This window comes from Fusarium oxysporum, chromosome XII (assembly GCF_013085055.1).
Source record: "Fusarium oxysporum Fo47 chromosome XII, complete sequence".
NCBI lineage: Eukaryota > Fungi > Ascomycota > Sordariomycetes > Hypocreales > Nectriaceae > Fusarium > Fusarium oxysporum.
The window spans coordinates 1,501,096-1,517,816 of NC_072851.1; the positions used below are offsets into that span (position 1 = coordinate 1,501,096).

The 16,721-nt window shown below is 48.5% G+C and overlaps 6 protein-coding genes across 6 annotated transcripts; 1 reads left to right on the forward strand and 5 right to left on the reverse strand.

Annotated features, from left to right (window-relative positions):
- Positions 1–635: 635 nt before the first annotated feature.
- On the reverse strand, positions 636–3,135 carry FOBCDRAFT_246065 (DHS-like NAD/FAD-binding domain-containing protein; the record flags this gene model as incomplete). The annotated part of the gene is made up of 6 exons (XM_059610734.1): positions 636–1,066; positions 1,118–1,462; positions 1,881–2,561; positions 2,611–2,683; positions 2,732–2,934; positions 2,988–3,135. 6 exons carry the CDS (start codon positions 3,133–3,135, stop codon positions 636–638), a joined length of 1,881 nt encoding a protein of 626 aa, XP_059468203.1.
- Positions 3,136–3,390: 255 nt separating this feature from the next.
- On the reverse strand, positions 3,391–5,164 carry FOBCDRAFT_209482 (beta-lactamase/transpeptidase-like protein; the record flags this gene model as incomplete). Its single annotated transcript, XM_059609269.1, has 4 exons — positions 3,391–4,159; positions 4,209–4,455; positions 4,513–4,551; positions 4,603–5,164. The coding sequence occupies 4 exons, from the start codon at positions 5,162–5,164 to the stop codon at positions 3,391–3,393; spliced, it is 1,617 nt and encodes a 538-aa protein (XP_059468204.1).
- Positions 5,165–5,289: 125 nt separating this feature from the next.
- Positions 5,290–7,523, reverse strand: FOBCDRAFT_234538 (uncharacterized protein). Its single transcript, XM_031193841.3, has 5 exons — positions 7,336–7,523; positions 6,864–7,280; positions 6,624–6,818; positions 6,305–6,576; positions 5,290–6,256 (listed from the first exon to the last, which is right to left on the reverse strand). The coding sequence occupies exons 1-5, from the start codon at positions 7,515–7,517 to the stop codon at positions 5,574–5,576; spliced, it is 1,749 nt and encodes a 582-aa protein (XP_031030462.3). The 5' UTR covers positions 7,518–7,523; the 3' UTR covers positions 5,290–5,573.
- A 1,320-nt stretch (positions 7,524–8,843) lies between these two features.
- FOBCDRAFT_234539 (uncharacterized protein) lies at positions 8,844–11,839 on the forward strand. The gene has a single exon (XM_031193842.3). The coding sequence runs from the start codon at positions 8,928–8,930 to the stop codon at positions 11,697–11,699; it is 2,772 nt and encodes a 923-aa protein (XP_031030463.2). The 5' UTR covers positions 8,844–8,927; the 3' UTR covers positions 11,700–11,839.
- A 786-nt stretch (positions 11,840–12,625) lies between these two features.
- Positions 12,626–13,528, reverse strand: FOBCDRAFT_209485 (uncharacterized protein; the record flags this gene model as incomplete). The annotated part of the gene is made up of 3 exons (XM_059609270.1): positions 12,626–12,671; positions 12,995–13,073; positions 13,159–13,528. The coding sequence occupies 3 exons, from the start codon at positions 13,526–13,528 to the stop codon at positions 12,626–12,628; spliced, it is 495 nt and encodes a 164-aa protein (XP_059466416.1).
- A 486-nt stretch (positions 13,529–14,014) lies between these two features.
- On the reverse strand, positions 14,015–15,308 carry FOBCDRAFT_172064 (uncharacterized protein). The gene is made up of 2 exons (XM_031193844.3): positions 14,751–15,308; positions 14,015–14,701 (listed from the first exon to the last, which is right to left on the reverse strand). The coding sequence occupies exons 1-2, from the start codon at positions 15,269–15,271 to the stop codon at positions 14,077–14,079; spliced, it is 1,146 nt and encodes a 381-aa protein (XP_031030465.2). The 5' UTR covers positions 15,272–15,308; the 3' UTR covers positions 14,015–14,076.
- Between the last annotated feature and the right edge of the window lie 1,413 nt (positions 15,309–16,721).

The following is a 16,721-nucleotide window of genomic DNA, read 5'->3' on the forward strand; positions in this document are numbered from 1 at the left end:
GTAGCATCCATCGCTCCGCCGCCAGACACAGAGAAATCCATCAGTTAAGAACCGAGGCAAGTAAGCTTGTCCGATACGTTAGCCAGCAGAACCTTACTAGCCTTGTGGAGTTGTGGGACTCGAAAATCACGCTTAACATAAACCAACAACCAACATCACAATCAACCAACACAGCGTTACATGGATCACGGACAGAAGTCTGCTGATATAAAAATCCACTTCTTTTGTTCCTTGCCTGCATCCGGCTTGGCATACAATATGTCATCAGATTTACGATAGCCATAGGAGTAGACTAACTTTACAGGCAACGGTGGGGAAACATGCAGGGTCCAGTGAACCTCGCATGCTTGCCGCTTCAACAACGAATCTCAGGTAGAGCGAAAGGCAGATCACTTAAGAATTGTTTATCTGTAGATACGCTAAATCTCACCCTGAGTGATTTTGACCTCTACTTCCCCTTCTGGTAGATGCTCAGTCGTATGCCCTGTGTTGAGACAATACAGTGGGTAAAGGATACCCTTGAAGGATCGATAACGATATAAACTAGGTCGTGAGAATATAGCTACGAATGAATATGGATTCAAAAGTCTCTAACAGTATTAGTCCATTAGCTCTGATAGAAATAGACAATCTCCCTACACAAAGATGTTCATCGACAAAAGAAGCATCAGAGACTCATACCCGAACGACACTCCCTGTCCAGATTTGGCACCTGCATTGGGCGCAGATGGCACAGTCAGTTCAGATGATGTAGTCTGCACTGGGGTCTCAGTGGACATTACAGACTCACTCCCGCTCTTGGCCTCTTGAGAGGCTTCCGAGGCCTCTGCCGTAGTCGCCGCCCCGGATGGTTCACTCTTACTTGAAGTGAGCACAGCAGTCTCGGTGGAGGCTGAACTACTGCACTTCTTGTGCACGAGCTCAAGTTGCTCTTCGTGCCATTTAATGTTGAGGGCGTGCGGCGAGGGTTTATACATCTCGAGACGCTTCACATAACAAGGGTGGCAAAGCTCATCGTGCGGGAGCTCCTCCTCTTCTCCAACATCAGTGAAATCTTCGATGATATCTTGGATACAGTCAGTTATTAAACATTTGCTCAAGTCTGTCAGCTACTAACCGTTGCAATATCGTCCTGTCTTGGTGTCTTTCAAACAAGTCGCATTCCAGCCTGTCCAGATACGAAGGCCGTATTGGGCTTTATCTTTATCCTCGCAGTCCTCGGAAACACTGGTAACCCAGTCCTGGAGTGATTGAGAGCAAGTATTGGTGCAGACCGCGTCGGTCAAGGCTCCACTGTCGAGAGAGCCGTACCAACCTCCGTTGATAAAGCTGAATGCCTTTTTGTTGCAATTGATGTCCGCTGACATGGCCTTATCGCAGGCTTTTGTTACATCTTTGTCTGTTCCAGCATCATAGAGACTGAAAGCATTGATGCACAAGGGTACGCCCAGAGTGACGAAAACTTTAGAGGCAATCATAGTGAGTTTTGCTAGCTATTCAAAAGCGAAAAGAACTTGGGACGAAAAGAGTGACGTGATGCAGTGAAAGAAAGAAGGAAGAGTATACGTGATTTCTCAGCACAAAATCGTGTGTCTGAGCGGTGGAAAGCTATCCCTTAAATGAAAGTTGTGAATAAATGGCCCGAGGTCGTTTGTATGCATTGTGGATATGCCAAGTCGGTTGCAGGCAAAATGCAGGGGCTACATCCTGGTCTAGCGACCGTCTTGATGCTACATGCTGTTGGTTGTTGGTCGTTGATTGCAAAAACCACGTAAATTTTAATTGCAGTCCAAGTTATGCTTAGATGCAGCGCCAATGAGCTCATGAAGGAGCAAACGTAGAATGCTCTTGTCACCGCATGATCACCCATTCCCCCGTACCAAGGTCATATGAAAGATCGTACACCGTCTCTGCGCCCTCTTCCGCAGGGACACTGTAGTCAATAACGACATTGGGTTCATTGTAATGTCCCATGAACTCAAGTGCAAACTTGACTTCGGCTCCAGTACTAAGACCTTCTCGGAAGACGAATGAAAAGGGCTCAGACCTTACTATACGTCTGCTGTCCTCAAGCTTGACAGATTGGAGATATGTGACTGGAGTACCGTCATCGTCGACGCCAGTCAATACAATAACCTGACGAGCGTGTGCATCCCGCTCAATCTTGAGCACAAGCCGGCGCTTCAAGATGAAACTTGGGATGGTGTATCCAAGCCTATTCATCACTCTTGTCATCAAAACATCCGACTCAGCCCAAATATGCATATCGGCAATGCCTTCCATGAAAGTCTCTTGTAGGTTGCAGATGATAAGCTTGCTTTTTCGACTCTTTCCGCATGTCTCGGGGATGCCACTCGCTGGAGGAACACTGAGTGATGACCCGAGTGCAATGCAAAGATCAGCCTTCTTGGCATGACTTCGAGCAACCTTGAGCGGTTCCTCTGGTAAGAATTCTCCAAAGTTGATGATGGTGTCAAGGAGGTTCCCTCCGCACGCAGTGCACTTGCGACCTGTCCGATGGTCATGCACTGATTTTTCATAGCTGGCGACAGCACGGAAGTCTTTGACGTTTCAGCATATGAAGTATTATCCTGGCTATAGTGTTCTTACCTCGTATGTACTCTTTGCCACAGTCTTTGCAACATTCCCGATTGCTGTTGCCATGAAGTTCCGAAATGCGATCCTGCGATGATCAGTTAGAGCGGCCAAGAGTCTATTGGCAAGTCCTTACCCGCAGGATGCCACTCCTTCGATGCAAGCCATCGCAATTCTGACTAACAAGATACTTCAGAACTCCTTGATTCTGGAGCTCTACCAAGGCCATATGCGTAGGTGTCGGGATGGCCTGAAGTGTGCTCGTGGCCTTTCCAGTACGAGCTCGCCCTTGAGCTCTCAGTGTCCAAGCACCTTCTGGTCCACGAAAGTCGGGAATGCCTATACCTATCAGCGGGTGGACTACACAGAAAAAGGCTTAGTGGTCGATTTACCGGCTGAAGTCGAGACGCCTGCACCCGTGAAAACAATGAAGTGCTTGCTCTTTTTGATAAGTGCCACGATCTCATCTGCCTGTTTGTCAATAACGTCTAGAGGATCCCGACGTTCAGGTGGCGCGACTTTCGGCGCGGAAGAAGCCATTTTCGCAAACTCGAATCAATCCTCACGATTGGAGTCGAATATCGGTCAGAGAATGTAGTGCTTATGAATTTAGCCTGAGGTTACACGCATTTGCTGACATTCACAGTGTTCACGCTAGGCAGCAGCCCCGCTATAAGAAATGTGAGTCCCTTAATGTTTCATTGAGCTATCTCCATGGGCAATCAATAGTTGCGAATGAAACTCTATGGTAACCCTATCGCTCAGCAATGGAGAGTCAGTCTCAAACTACCTAGTTTATGTGGCCCTCTCCATCTTGGCGTGGAACTGGGGAACCTCTACTCCAATAACCTCGCCATCCCGACCCAGGGTGAAAACAAAGCTGATCTCTGCGCCAGCACCAATTTCCTGCCAAGTAATACATGTCGGAGTGCCCATGTCAATTGGAGCACTCCTATCCTGGAAAACGGCAATGAACTGGTGGCGGCTTCCATCTTGAACATTCGTTGGGTAGATTCTGAAGTCCAGATCATCAGCCTGAATGCCGAGCTTCTGAGCGGTCTGCTCCTTGATGTTCACCCCACCAATTACAAGCTTCTGAACCTCAAGACCCCGGCCATTGTCAGTGGTATTGAAAGTAGCCTCAGTAGCCTTGCCTGAATATGATCCAGCATAGCGCGCTTCCAGTTCTTTGGCGGCAATGACTTGCAAGTAACCGAGAACTTCGCTGACGATATCGGCGTGCACGTTCAGGTCAAGCTTTCGATCCTCGACACCATTGTCATGAGCCAGAATAGCGAAGCCAGCGTTGAAGTCAGTGGTGAGTCCAAAGTAGCTCGCATATTTGCCAATAGTTCCGCTCTTCGTCAAGGCATCGAGGATGGGTGAGATAGCGTTTCCGGCACGGTAAACTTCCCAAGGTCGACCTACGCCGTTGCGAAGATTGGACGTGTCGACATTGTGGTGAAGCCAGCGACGGGTAACAGCAGGCGAAAGGAGGTCTGAAGCAAGAATAGAGTGTCCAGCGCGTGCGAGATCTTTGGCGGAGCTAACGAATGATAAGGCACTACAATGGTTATTAGCCATGGGCTTGTCCTTCTCGCTGATCAGCATACCCTGGTTCGCCAGTCGCCGAAATGTTGAGACTCTTCATGGCAAAGACATCTTCGACACCATGGCTCAAAACTCCACTGTGGCTCATGTTAAGAGGCTGCAGAATGGTCTTGTCGAGAATCGAAGACCAATCAGCGCCATCACTCCGTTGGATAACAAAAGCCAACAGCTGAAAAGCCGCGTAAGAGACAACTGGAGTTGTGTCCGTGAGAAAGTATGGTGCTTTCTTCGCAAAGGCCTTTTGGAAAGCTGAAATTCAAGTCAGTAATATATACTTGCAGTGGTGTATCGCAGGATGCTGCTTACCCTTCCAGTCGCAAGCCTTGCCAACAACGCATGCTTCGGCTATACCACTTGTTAGTTCGAGTACTGCATGGCTTCAAATGATAAACATACACTCTCGACTGAGGCCTGACATTTGGCCTGCCAAAGCACCAATAGTAATGTCCCCCCAGTTCACCGTAAGCGGACCTTTGACTTCAGCCAGTTCAGGCAGATACTTAGTGATAGGCGTCTCCCATTGCTCGCCCATCTTGACAAGCCAAGCATAAACAGTGAATACCATGCTCACATCACCAACTGGAAATTTGGTGTCCGAAGTGAGGTTTGCGTTCGAGGCTTGATCTTCAGGGGATGTATAGTGATACTCGACGAAGATGGGATCATCTCGAAGCGACTCAGCACCACCGAAGATGACCACGGAGAAGGACGTAGTGTTGGGTGTGATTGGACCATATTTGTCACTACCGCCGTTCTTGATGAGGTCGTCAAAGGTCTTGGTGAACCGGGAGGTAAGCTTCTTGAAAGGCTCAGAGGATTTGTCGATGGTGGGCGGAGGATAGTATGCACCGATAGGAGCGCATGCCTGGAAGGGAATATCGTTGTTGATACAGTCATCTTTAGCGAAAGTCCCGCTGGTTAAAGCGCTCAAAAGAAAGCTCAAGGTAAGCAGACGCATTGTTGATCTTTAAAAGTGTTCGGTAAGTTGTTATGGTAGGGGTGAACCAGGAAAGTGCTGATGATTGTGAAGGATAGAAAAGACGTTGAGACCCTTCTTATACCTGGGCCCGAAGCACCCTGTATCAGACTAAAAGCTATATTACGACATGTCCAACGAGGCTTAGATGAGATGCTAAATGAAGATGAATCCTTTGACTTGGTATTCTGTCTCAATTCATTTGTCTTGTGGTGTTTAGCAAGGGATGTCCACCTCTGGAGGCTCCACTCAGTCCCTTAGCCCGACTTACTCCGGATGCCGCCAGCTTGCTACAACCGTTAGTCCGTATCTTACTCCGTACGGCACATCAATGAACAGAACCCAGCACCGAAACCGCGTAACCTAAAGATGTCCATTAAAAAATGAAGATCTAAGTTCCATAGCCCAAGTTGATAGGAAACTCAACAGGATCTGCAAAGAGAAAAGTGCCGATATCCAGGTCAGGGTTTTGATACCAATCCGAGGTCATTGGCCAAGGACCGGCTATGAACGGCATTGACCCACCAACTGACATCCCGCTGGCATCAGTACCGACACTCAGCAACGGCTGGTCATTGACAGATGGACTTATAGATACTGATGAATCTGGCGTCTGATGTTCCGCCTGCGACAGGTACCAATTCTCAAGCCGACGTATTCGTTTCGCGAGAGCATAGAATGGGTGATCTAACGGTGCATCTTGACCTGGCGTCGCCTCGAACCGTAAGACCAGTTGACGAAGGGTGTGTCGCATATCTAAGAACCGACGAAGATGCTGCATAGATCCAGATATACTTCCTCTAGCAGCGACAAGATCAAGGCGAACAGCGAGGTTTAGACCGCAGTTCATCATGATCCAGCCCATGTTCGACATATACATCTCTTCACCCTGCGGCATGACGAGAATCACACTAATGAGAGAGCGAGCGGCCGACATGCTTGCCGAGAGCCAGTCTATAAGTGAGCTTTCGTGTTCGAACTGGTTGTTAAACTTGTCGAGGCCGAACGATGTTCCTCTCGGCGATGATTGGCTGAGTAAAAGCTCTAGAATATGGATCTGGAGAAGCAGAGGTGCTGTACGCCATCAGAAAGAGACTTAGTATGATATAGGACCTGGCTTACGGCTTTCGCTCAACGGAAAAGGAAGCGTTTCCTTGATCTCAGTGCACTTTTGCGAAATCTCTTGACACCCAGAAAAGAATTGCAGACCATTGTTAGTAGACACCGTGTTGTTGACAAGATCTTCAACTCCTTCGATGAGCGTCTGCACTGTAATCATGTATGGGAGATATTTATCCGTCGGGTACTCGTTCCAGGATGCAAGGTGCTCGCAGCAAGCAGCGATATATGGCGTATAGAAGAATTGGCGTGTTTTCTGAAGAATAATAGACGAACTTTGCTTCTTTAGCCCAAGGCTCAATAAAGTCGCTAGCTGGCTTACCTTGAGGATAAGTAATACGTCCCCGCCAGGGCCCTCATCTCATCAGGACCCCAATCTGGCTTGTTCTTATCCTTGCCGCCTTCAGCGCTCCATAACTTTGGTCTTCGAGGTTTGTCAAGTCGCAGGTCACTAATTATACTTGTGGCGAGATGAAGATGTTGTATATATCTCTTTGGTTTGGCTTGATAGTGTGCCCTATAATCCTTAGCTGACAGATGTATAACAAGTGCCGAGACTTACCATGCAAGATTGATGAGAAGTCCCTGTAGCAGATCAAGTTGACAGAAATCACCTTCCACCATTTTAGCCGCCACTATCTGCTTGAATAAGTATCCAAGTGCTTTTTGAGTGGCGACATCCGCATGTGAAGCTGCGGCGAGTGCAGCCAGACAAGCATAGGGGCGCTCTGCGTTCAACTGCTCAACCGATACATCATTTCGAAAGAGTACAAAAGGAAAGTATGGGATCATTCGGGTCCTGTAGCAGTCGATCAAGTCTCTAGCAGCTTCGAAGGTTATGATTCCCCGTTCAAAGGGGTCAAATGATGCATTTTGGTTGAAGATGTCCTGCACTTTGCTGCTCGGAGATGTTTTTTCATAAGGGCTTGTTGGTGATTTGGATGATTGCTCAGATTTGGATCTGACATCCAACCTTTCTCTATAAATACCAATAATAAGCTCTGTTCTTCTCACTATGAAGTTAGAGTTCTTACCTTTGGCGATTTACATTCTGACGGCGTCTAGCTTGGTTGAAGATACACGTCTTGCCAAGCCTCAAGCATCGATCGCAGGAATCGGAATCCTGGGTTTTGGAACATCGAATCTTCAACGAAAAACATGTCTGGCATGTCTTCAATAAAGGTAGTGGTGATTCTCGGTTGTTTGAAGAAGTCATTTCGACTTCACGTTGCTTTTGCAAACATGATGATAGCATTCTCCATCAAGGATCGAGGGCGAAGAATGAAAGGTCACGTGAGACACGGAACTCCGTACGTGCAGGATGAGGCTGTGTATAGCCGCGTAATCTGCGCAGCGAGACATCGTCATGGAGGATGATAACGGTATGATTATACTGATATTTCATGTTGTATTACTATCTGTATTTGACTTGAATAGGAAACTTGTGTTGCAGCTATTGGTGAATTGGGAAGCTGGGACACTTTTTGGTAGCCAAGGTGCAGGGTAAGTCCTTGCCGCGCCTCAAAGTGACAACGCGTCGAGGAACTAACCTCGGATAGATCCGGTTTCGTGGATCAGATCGTTAACGGTTTTATGTCATGAATGGTCTAGTAATTTAACACTTCTTGAAGTTTGATCCCAACGAAATGGATGGAGTAAAAGATCGATGTGGGGCTGCTGATGGTAGAAGGTGATCATTTCGCGGAATCTTGGCTTAAATCAATGACCAGATTTGGGGAACGTGCCTGGAGGTTTTATGAATATCGATGATCGATTTCATCTAGGATGTTTCTTATCCTAGAATTTGACAGCAAGATAGGATTCTCACGTACTATCGTGTTAAATGTGATCGCGGGCTGACGCCAAACTCCGGTTCCGCGTTGGATGCTCCGCGTGAATTGCTCCGCGACTCGGTGTTGGTGTTCGTTGCTGATCCCCCAATTCGGGACCCCCAACACCGCAGAGGACCTTCAGCAAACCCCTCCAAACCCCCTAAAGGATGGCGGAAAAACCAGGACTTAGTCCCAGTTGACAAAAATGCTTAAATGCATTTAGACTGAACTTGGCAGGCTCCTTACTAGATTATTTACGCCACCTATTGCAAGCGTCACAAGCTTTCTGACATCCAAAGGCCCATCTAACCATATTCTCATTATAGGTTACATCACGCAACACACGAACGCGCTTGTCAATTATTATTCCGTCCGTTCAACACCAAATGTGAAGCCAATCGACGCGGGGAACCTTGTCTCGCAGACCGTTAGGAAATTACAGGACTCGCTAAACCTCATTTCGGCTGCGATCTGCGACTCTAGCCTACCGTTCGTGCCATGCCCAGCAATGTTCAGGTCATTCGTGCATTTTGCGATCATCCGAAGTCGTGAACCCTTTCGGGCGGGTTTCCACCGAGCGCCGAGGTGCAGCGGAGGAAAGCCGTGATATGGCTGCTGCCGCTGAACAGGGTATATCTCCCGAAATTACATGCATATTCTCATTGTGGTTCTCTATGGCGTCAAGACAAGAAGGACATAATACATAAGAACAGATGCGATTTCTGTCTGAATCACGCAACTTTCTCAAAGTAACTACTTCTTTTTATTAATTATTCTTTGGTAGTCGTTGCATCATGCTGCGACAAGCCGTCCACTCATTTCTACTTGCTGCCTTTGCAGGCCAAGCCATGGCTGCTCCTAGCAACTCTACTTCATCTGCCAAAGTCCACTGGCTAGGTGAAAAGCCAGGCTTTACTTCAGGAACTACTTTTGGTCTCCCCTGGCCTCAATCGAAATATTTCCCCAAGGACACTAAATTCACTGCCTCTAGTGCATCCGGTCAGGATGTTGACCTCCAATCGTGGGTCACTGGATACTGGGCTGATGGCTCAGTAAAGTGGACCGGTCACGCAATTGGAGCCTCGGAAACAGTTCTTGATGAGTATGTTGTCAAGGCAGTTCCCTCATCAGAGGGCATCAACTCCACGGCTTCTGCTGGTATCACTGTCACCAAGAGTTCCAGCAAGATCAAGGTCGATACTGGCAAAGTCACGGCTGTCTTCCCCAAGACGGGCTCTGTGATCGTCAAGGAGATTGAGACCAACGGCAAGCGCATCGCTCAGAATGGAAGACTCGTTCTTCAGTCGCAGAACGACGTTTCTCACCCCGGTGATGATAAGATCAAGTCGTTCAAGTCTCTGCGCTTCCAAAGCAGCATTGATAACGTCACTGTCAGCGACCAGAACTCTGCACGAACTCTGGTCACCGTTCGAGGAAAGCATTCGGCGAGCGACAAGTCTGGCCATAAATCTTGGCTGCCCTTTGTCCTCCGCTTTTACTTTTACTCTGGCTCTGAGTCAATCAAGATCATTCACAGCTTGGTCTTCGATGGAGATGCCGAGAAAGACTTCATTTCAGCCGTTGGTATCCGCTTTGACGTCCCTCTTGAGGGTGAGGAGCTGTACAACCGCCACATCCGAATTGCCGGTGTTGATGGCGGCCTTCTTAGTGAAGCTGTTCAGGGTATTACTGGTCTTCGCAGAGACCCTGGTGCCAACGTTCGAGCTGATCAGTTTGATGGCAAGGAGCTGCCCGATATCTCGACTTGGGATGTGCGTGTCTCCAGCCGCCTTCACTGGATTCCTCCCTGGAACGACTACAGCTTGAGCCAGCTCTCAGCCGACGGTTTCACTCTCAAGAAGCGAACCAAGGCTGGCCAAAGCTGGGTCTCCATCCCTGGAGGCACTCGCGCCGAAGGCCTTGCATACCTAGGCGGTGCTACCGTTGGAGGTCTCGCCGTTGGTCTTCGCGACTTCTGGAAGCGATTCCCCACTGGCTTTGACATTTCTTCCGCCGCCTCTGACACTGGAAGCATTACCCTCTGGCTGTACAGTCCATCCGCTGAACCTCTTGACCTCCGTCCCTACCATGATGGTCTCGGTCAGAAGAACTACACCGATCAGCTCGACGCTCTTGAGATCACCTACGAGGACTGGGAGCCTGGTTTTGACACGCCTTATGGTATCGCGCGAACTAGCGAGCTGTACCTGATTGCCTTTGACAAGACTCCTTCCCAGGAGACGCTAGCCAACCACGTCACACAGATCAACAAACCTCCTGTCCTCATTCCCGAAAGCGAATACATCCAGCAGACCAAGGCTATCGGTACATACTGGGCTCCTGCCGACACTTCAACCGCCGCCTCCAAGAAACTCGAGGACAACATCAACTTCCTTGCCAAGTTCTACCAGTCTGAGGTTGAGCACCGTCGTTGGTACGGCTTCCTTGACTATGGTGACTTCATGCACACTTATGATCCCGACCGTCACGAGTGGCGATACGACATCGGCGGTTATGCATGGGACAACTCTGAGCTCTCACCCGATCTGTTCTTCTGGCAGTATTTCCTACGCACAGGCCGCGAAGACATCTACCGATTTGCCGAGGCTCTCACGCGTCATACTGGTGAAGTTGATGTTTACCATCTCGGTAACTGGAAGGGTCTTGGAACGCGACACGGTGTGCAGCATTTCAGCGACAGCGCGAAGCAGGCCCGTATCTCACAGCCCCAGTACAGGAAGTACTTCTATTACCTTTCCGGCGGTGACGAGCGCATCGGTGAGCTATTCGAGGAGCTCCTTGACACCGACAAGACCTATGGTGTTCTGGATCCTCAGCGCAAGGTCCGCAAGGATGGTTGGGTTCCTACGCCGAATGCGACCGTTGCCTTCAGCTTGGGCACAGATTGGGGTGCGCTTGCTGGTGGATGGCTGATCGACTGGGAGCGCCGTGGTCCTCGATGGGAAGAGTCCAAGGCGAAGCTTACCAGCACCGTCAAGAGCATCGCTAAGCTCAAGAACGGTTTCGTCACTGGCAATGGTCTTTACAACCTCCAGAACTGGACCCTTGGGCCGCCTCCTTCTGACCCTGACAACAAGGGCCACGTTGAAGTCTCTCATCTGAACGCCGTCTTTGGTCTTCCCGAAGTTGTCTCTGAGCTGATTCTGTACTTCGGAGATGATCTACCTGAGGGCTTCAAGCAAGCTTGGCTGGACTACTGTTACTATTTCGAGGCCACTGCTGCTGAGCAGAAGGCTCATTATGGTGTCGACTTCGGAAAGCTGAACTTATACCAGGGTCACTCGCGTCTCACGGCATATGCTGCGAACCAACAGCACAATACAACCATGGCCAATCTCGCTTGGACTAAGTTCTTTGAGAGTGATGGATTCAAGGCACCCACCGCCACTTTCACTACAAGTGAGATTCCGGAGCATGAGGGACTGATTCCTGGGGAGGAAGCACCTTGGATCTCTACGAATGACGTTGCTCAGTATGGATTGGCGGTAATTCAGAACCTTGCTCTTGCTAGGGATGCTCTAGAGGACTATAAGCCAAAGGCCTAAGGGTTGCACTTTGACGACTGTCTTTTTGTTACACACTCTCCTTTCAATTCCCATTCGGGATTCCCTTGTATCTATTCTGTAGTCCATAATTAACTCGATGAATCGGAATGTCAAACCAGCTACTGTAGCCTCGCCCCAAATCCCAATCGTACATCGTACAACTTCATAAACATCCGTTTGATACACCCGTAACACATCCTCCTGTCCCTTTATTGCGACCAAGAGTGCCAACCAGGGCATGCACCTTATCCCATTAGGGTCGTTTAATAGTACCCAGTCTTCTCCCCTTCTCTTTAATATTCCTCCAACAACCTGAGAATTTCTCAAGTGACGCTCGCACCCCAGCAGGGCCAAAACGACATCGCCCTCGGCTAGGTCTCCGTAAACAAAGTACCAAACAGGGTCCTCATTCTGCGCGGGGCGTGGTTCATCATGCAGGTGCTCTAGTCGGCGATGAGGTAGCGTTGTTTCGATGCCCAATGTTGGATGCAGTGAGTGAGGTGAAAGACTCTTTCTTGCTGGGTTGCATGGGATGAATGTTGGAACAAAGGTAGTGAGGCTCGGCTTTGCCCTAAGGTAAGCTTCAATGGTGGTCTTATTGATAGAATTGATCTTGAAAAAAGAGCCAACCTTTCCCGACGAGTCAGTAGCAGAAATAGCACATCCAGTAGGCGATGAAATACCAGCTGCTTGTGCAACAGCCTCCGTGGTGTCCAATGGTCTTTCAAGCTTAAGTAGGAACCTTGAAGCTTAAAGCTTACGCCTGTGCCTCTTTGCAAACTCAGTCAAGATTGTCGAAGCTTTAAGTTCACGTTTGCGCTTCTCTGCGAGCTCTTGTTCTGAGGCAGGTTTGGACATCGCCATGCTGCGAGAGTATTGGAATGGTTGGCGATTGACTCTCGATTCCAATAGATCTAGGATAATGCTTAAATGATCGTCTGAGGTTGTGATCGTGAGTTCGCTGCTGCGATACTGTGGATGGTTTCAGCGAGGGTTGAACAAGAGTATCATCAGTGTCTTAGTCGGTTATCCAGCGGCACCAGCATTCTTTTACATGTCTCAAATCGTATCACAAACAAGGAATTAGCTCTGAGTCATGCCGGTAGCGAGGCGACTCTCAATATTGTCTTTGCAAGAAGCTTGATTGTATAAACTTAAACTTTATCAAGACCCAGGCCACTTAGATCACAGTGACACGCTCAAGTTCAATTTACCCCTCTACATCATGCCTCGTGGCAACCAACGAAAAAGTCATTCGTCGCAAAGCTGCGGCCCCCTTCCACTTGAACACGCACCTCAATTGCCTAGAGTTCTGAAGAGGTATAATTAGGCAGGTCAGATTGCATAATCTAAGGCCTTCTTTGTCCCCAACGCCTGTAGTAACAAAGCTCCTTATCCAAATCCTCTGCAAGTCATGTTAGCACCTCTGAATGCACTTTAATCACAGACAAAAACATACCAGCTTTTTTTCGTTCCCTTTCTTCGTTCAGCTTGCGCTTCACGTCGTTTAGAGCCCAGAGAGTCTCTCTCGATGCCCCATACATAGCCTCCAACTGGTTCAGGACGTCGCTGTCACGGTATCCCAATCCCTTCAGTCTCATCTTGATGGCAAGAAGATCGCCTTCCAACTCCTTGATATCTCTGTCTATACGCGGAGCGTCTTCATCCTTGCGCAGTTGTGGATCGCCACGGTAGTGCTTTTGTATCACTGGAACGTGCCGAAAGGGCCGTGTGCTGTGGACTGGTGTGTGACCTGATTGAAAACCTGTTCCGTGAGACTTGGGGCCTTTGATGGGAAAGGCGCGCCTTAGTGATTGAAAGACACTCATCGTGAAGTGGATGAGGTGGGTGGAGCGGAAGGCTGGTTTGATGTAATGGTTGGTGAGAGTTCTTGAGGTGGAAGATATGGCGAAGTGATGATACTTATATTCACAAAAATGTGTGACTGAGAATACTTTGTTCATTGAATATATGCTTTCGTGATGCTATGGTGGCACAGAACCTTGCCGGCTGTAATGATCAAGGCCGAAACGGACTCTTAACAAGGAACGATAAGGGCTCTCAAGTTAATGTGAGGACGGACGAATAATAGGTGAAGATGGCTGCGCCTGAATCTGGCCCAGGTTAGTTTATTATAAAGTCTAAGGACACGAACAACATCAAACCCTATAGCTTGCATGGTCAAGCTTTATGCATCGAGCCTTGCTGACGAATAAGGAGCTCCCATGTTGGGTATTTTACATTGGATGCAAAGCAAATTTGCAGCGATTTAAGAATATTCATTCAAATCCTCGTAAGAAATTGGAAGATTTTAGCTCAAGTCTAAGATGGTTGTTGTGAATTTATGATTATCACGCTAAGTTATGTACGTCTTCGTCTAAGCCTTCATGATCTCGGAAAGTCTAACAACACTAGCACTAACAGTGTTGTTTCCACCAGCAGGAGGAAGAATACCCGCACCCATGATCATAAGCAGATCAGGATCCTTCTTGAATGTCAAAAGAGCGCGGGTGTACGCTGTAGGCTGAGGAACACTCCACTTCTTCCAAGCAGACGCATCACCAAGAGCCTGGTTGGTGAAGATCTCAGACATGGTGCCGCAGCTAACAACAATGGTACCGTTCTTTCCACCATAAGGAGTCCACACGACGTAAGGGGAACCAGCGGGTCGAGCACCATCGGTGGAGATGATCTGCTGGCCGGGCTTGTTGAGGAACTTCTGAGGGTCCTTGGAGAGGCGGTAGAAGACGGGGAACCAGTAGGTGCTGCCAGCAGGAGGGTTGGGGCCACCGCCATACTCGTAGGTGTAGATGTACTCGTTATTGGGGAGCTTGGCGACAGTGGGCATGCCAGGGCGAGCGTAGTAGTCATCGTACTTGGTGTCCTCGACAACCTTGCTCCACTTCTTGAGATCAGTGGTGGTCTGGTGAACAAGCTTCTGAGAGTGAGTAGCGTTGTCGCGCTGATCAGAATAGTACAGAATGAGCTTCTCCTTGTATGTCCTGAAAATTGTTAGCAAATCATCCATCGCATTAACAGAGCTTCACTTACATCAGGAAAGGTTCCCAAACTGGAGTAAGCCCATGCTCAGGCTTAGCCTCGCCGCCAAGAGCAACATGGCTGACGAACTCCCAAGTAACTCCCTTATCAAGACTAGCATAGACCTCGATAAGAGTCTCACTCAGATCAGTGGGAATACTGCTGCCCGAGATGAGAACAGTACCCTTAGGGTACTTTCCAAATCGACGAGGAAGCTCATAGAGCTGAGGCTGATATCGCAGACCCCAGTTGTTCTGAGTATCCTTGACCTTGGAGATCTCCTTCCAGGTCTTGCCGCCATCCTTGCTCTTCACAATGGGGAACCAAACGTGAGGAGGCTCGGGGGAGTAGTTCTCCCAAGTAGCCAGAAGGGTACCATCCGAAAGCTCAAGAGGACGGGCATAGAGGACTTGAGGGTCGTTGTAGTTGGAGGGAGGATCAAAGATCTCAACGTTGCTGAAGGTCTTGCCCTTCTGAGCAGGCTTTGCCGCCACGAGGGGCAGCAAGAACGAAACAATGGCGGCGAAACGCATCTTGAGACCTGTTTCTGTTGTCGATGGCAGGTTGCTGAGTCCAAAAGATGCGGTCAAGATTGGAGTCTTATATAGTCACCTTGCGCTTAAACCGTCGCATACGATGACATCTCCGCCGAGGTAGTGTCATTTTACGTAGCGTCATTGTGTCTATTCCGCTGCGGAGAAATCGAGCCCCATCGTCTGGGGCGTTGGTGACAAATCTGGGGAATATGGGGAAATGATTGGCGCGCAAAGTGAGGAATCCATGCTTAAGTCGATGCGCGCCAATCGGCAACGCACAATACTTCGGCAGTCCAGCAAGGGTGAACATTTGGCTCGTGAATGAATGCGGGGGCAATCTTTTGATAGGAGCGATAAATTCTATGATTCGGTAAGTTAGCCACCGAGATCAGCAGATTGATTAACGCTGTGGGTTAATGCAGTTGCTTGTTTTAGGTATTCGTCGGCGAACAATGGGGGTTATACCCTGGTCAAGGTTTGGTAGCCTCGGATCAACATTGCAAATGGAGCTTAGGCATTGAGGCTCAGGACAACACGAGACTTCACTTCAAGGACAAGGGTGACATGCAACAGTGTAGTATTATTCTAAAGTTTAACCATACAATTGGGTGTTCGAGATCGGCAGACCCGGACAAATGGCGACTCGTAGAAACATCCGCCTCCCTTAGCAATGGGTATTATCACGCGATAGTACTTGTTTAACTTATGAAAGCCGCTTTGCCTAACCATTCTATTCTTAGGAAAGAAAGACCCAGGAACAGTATGCGAGGTATCGTTGATGAAAGTAAACACGCTACCGGCCTAGTTGGTGCCTTTCTGCAAGTACACCTGCACCACGAAATTAGAAAGTACTGTGTCGAGGGCAAAGCGGAAGATTCCGTTGGCAGCATCAGCGAAGGCAGTATCATGCATTTTAAAGCTGCTTACAAGATGAACTAGTCAAGAGAGGAAGGCTATACACTTGACTTGCCCAAGTGTAGAAAGACTGGCCAATACAGTGCAAAGGCTTTGAAGTAGTTGCGGGCGACAATTAGCCACGGCCATAGCCAGTCTACGCCAACGTTGTATCGATCTGAAGCTGCGAAGGCCTCTGGGAGCATGGGGACTTGGCAAATCACAAGATAAGTACTCAAAGAGGTTGATGACTTTATCTTATATGTCCCCAGGTTGTTGTCATTCATGATCGCGATCCTAAGTCTTTTTTACAACACTCACGGAAGGGATAATGGTGTTACTTCTAGAAACTCTGGCGATATTCGAAAAAGAAGCATTTTGCATGCAAGAAGAATAGTTATGCGAGAGAAGTGTCTAGCAACGATCGAAACGAACATGGAGGAATGAGGTTGATGAAGAATGACCAAATACCTTATCATAACGAACATAATTTAGGGATTTGGCATCACATGAGATGAAATATGGTAATTGGGGTTAATTTGAAATGCCTTAG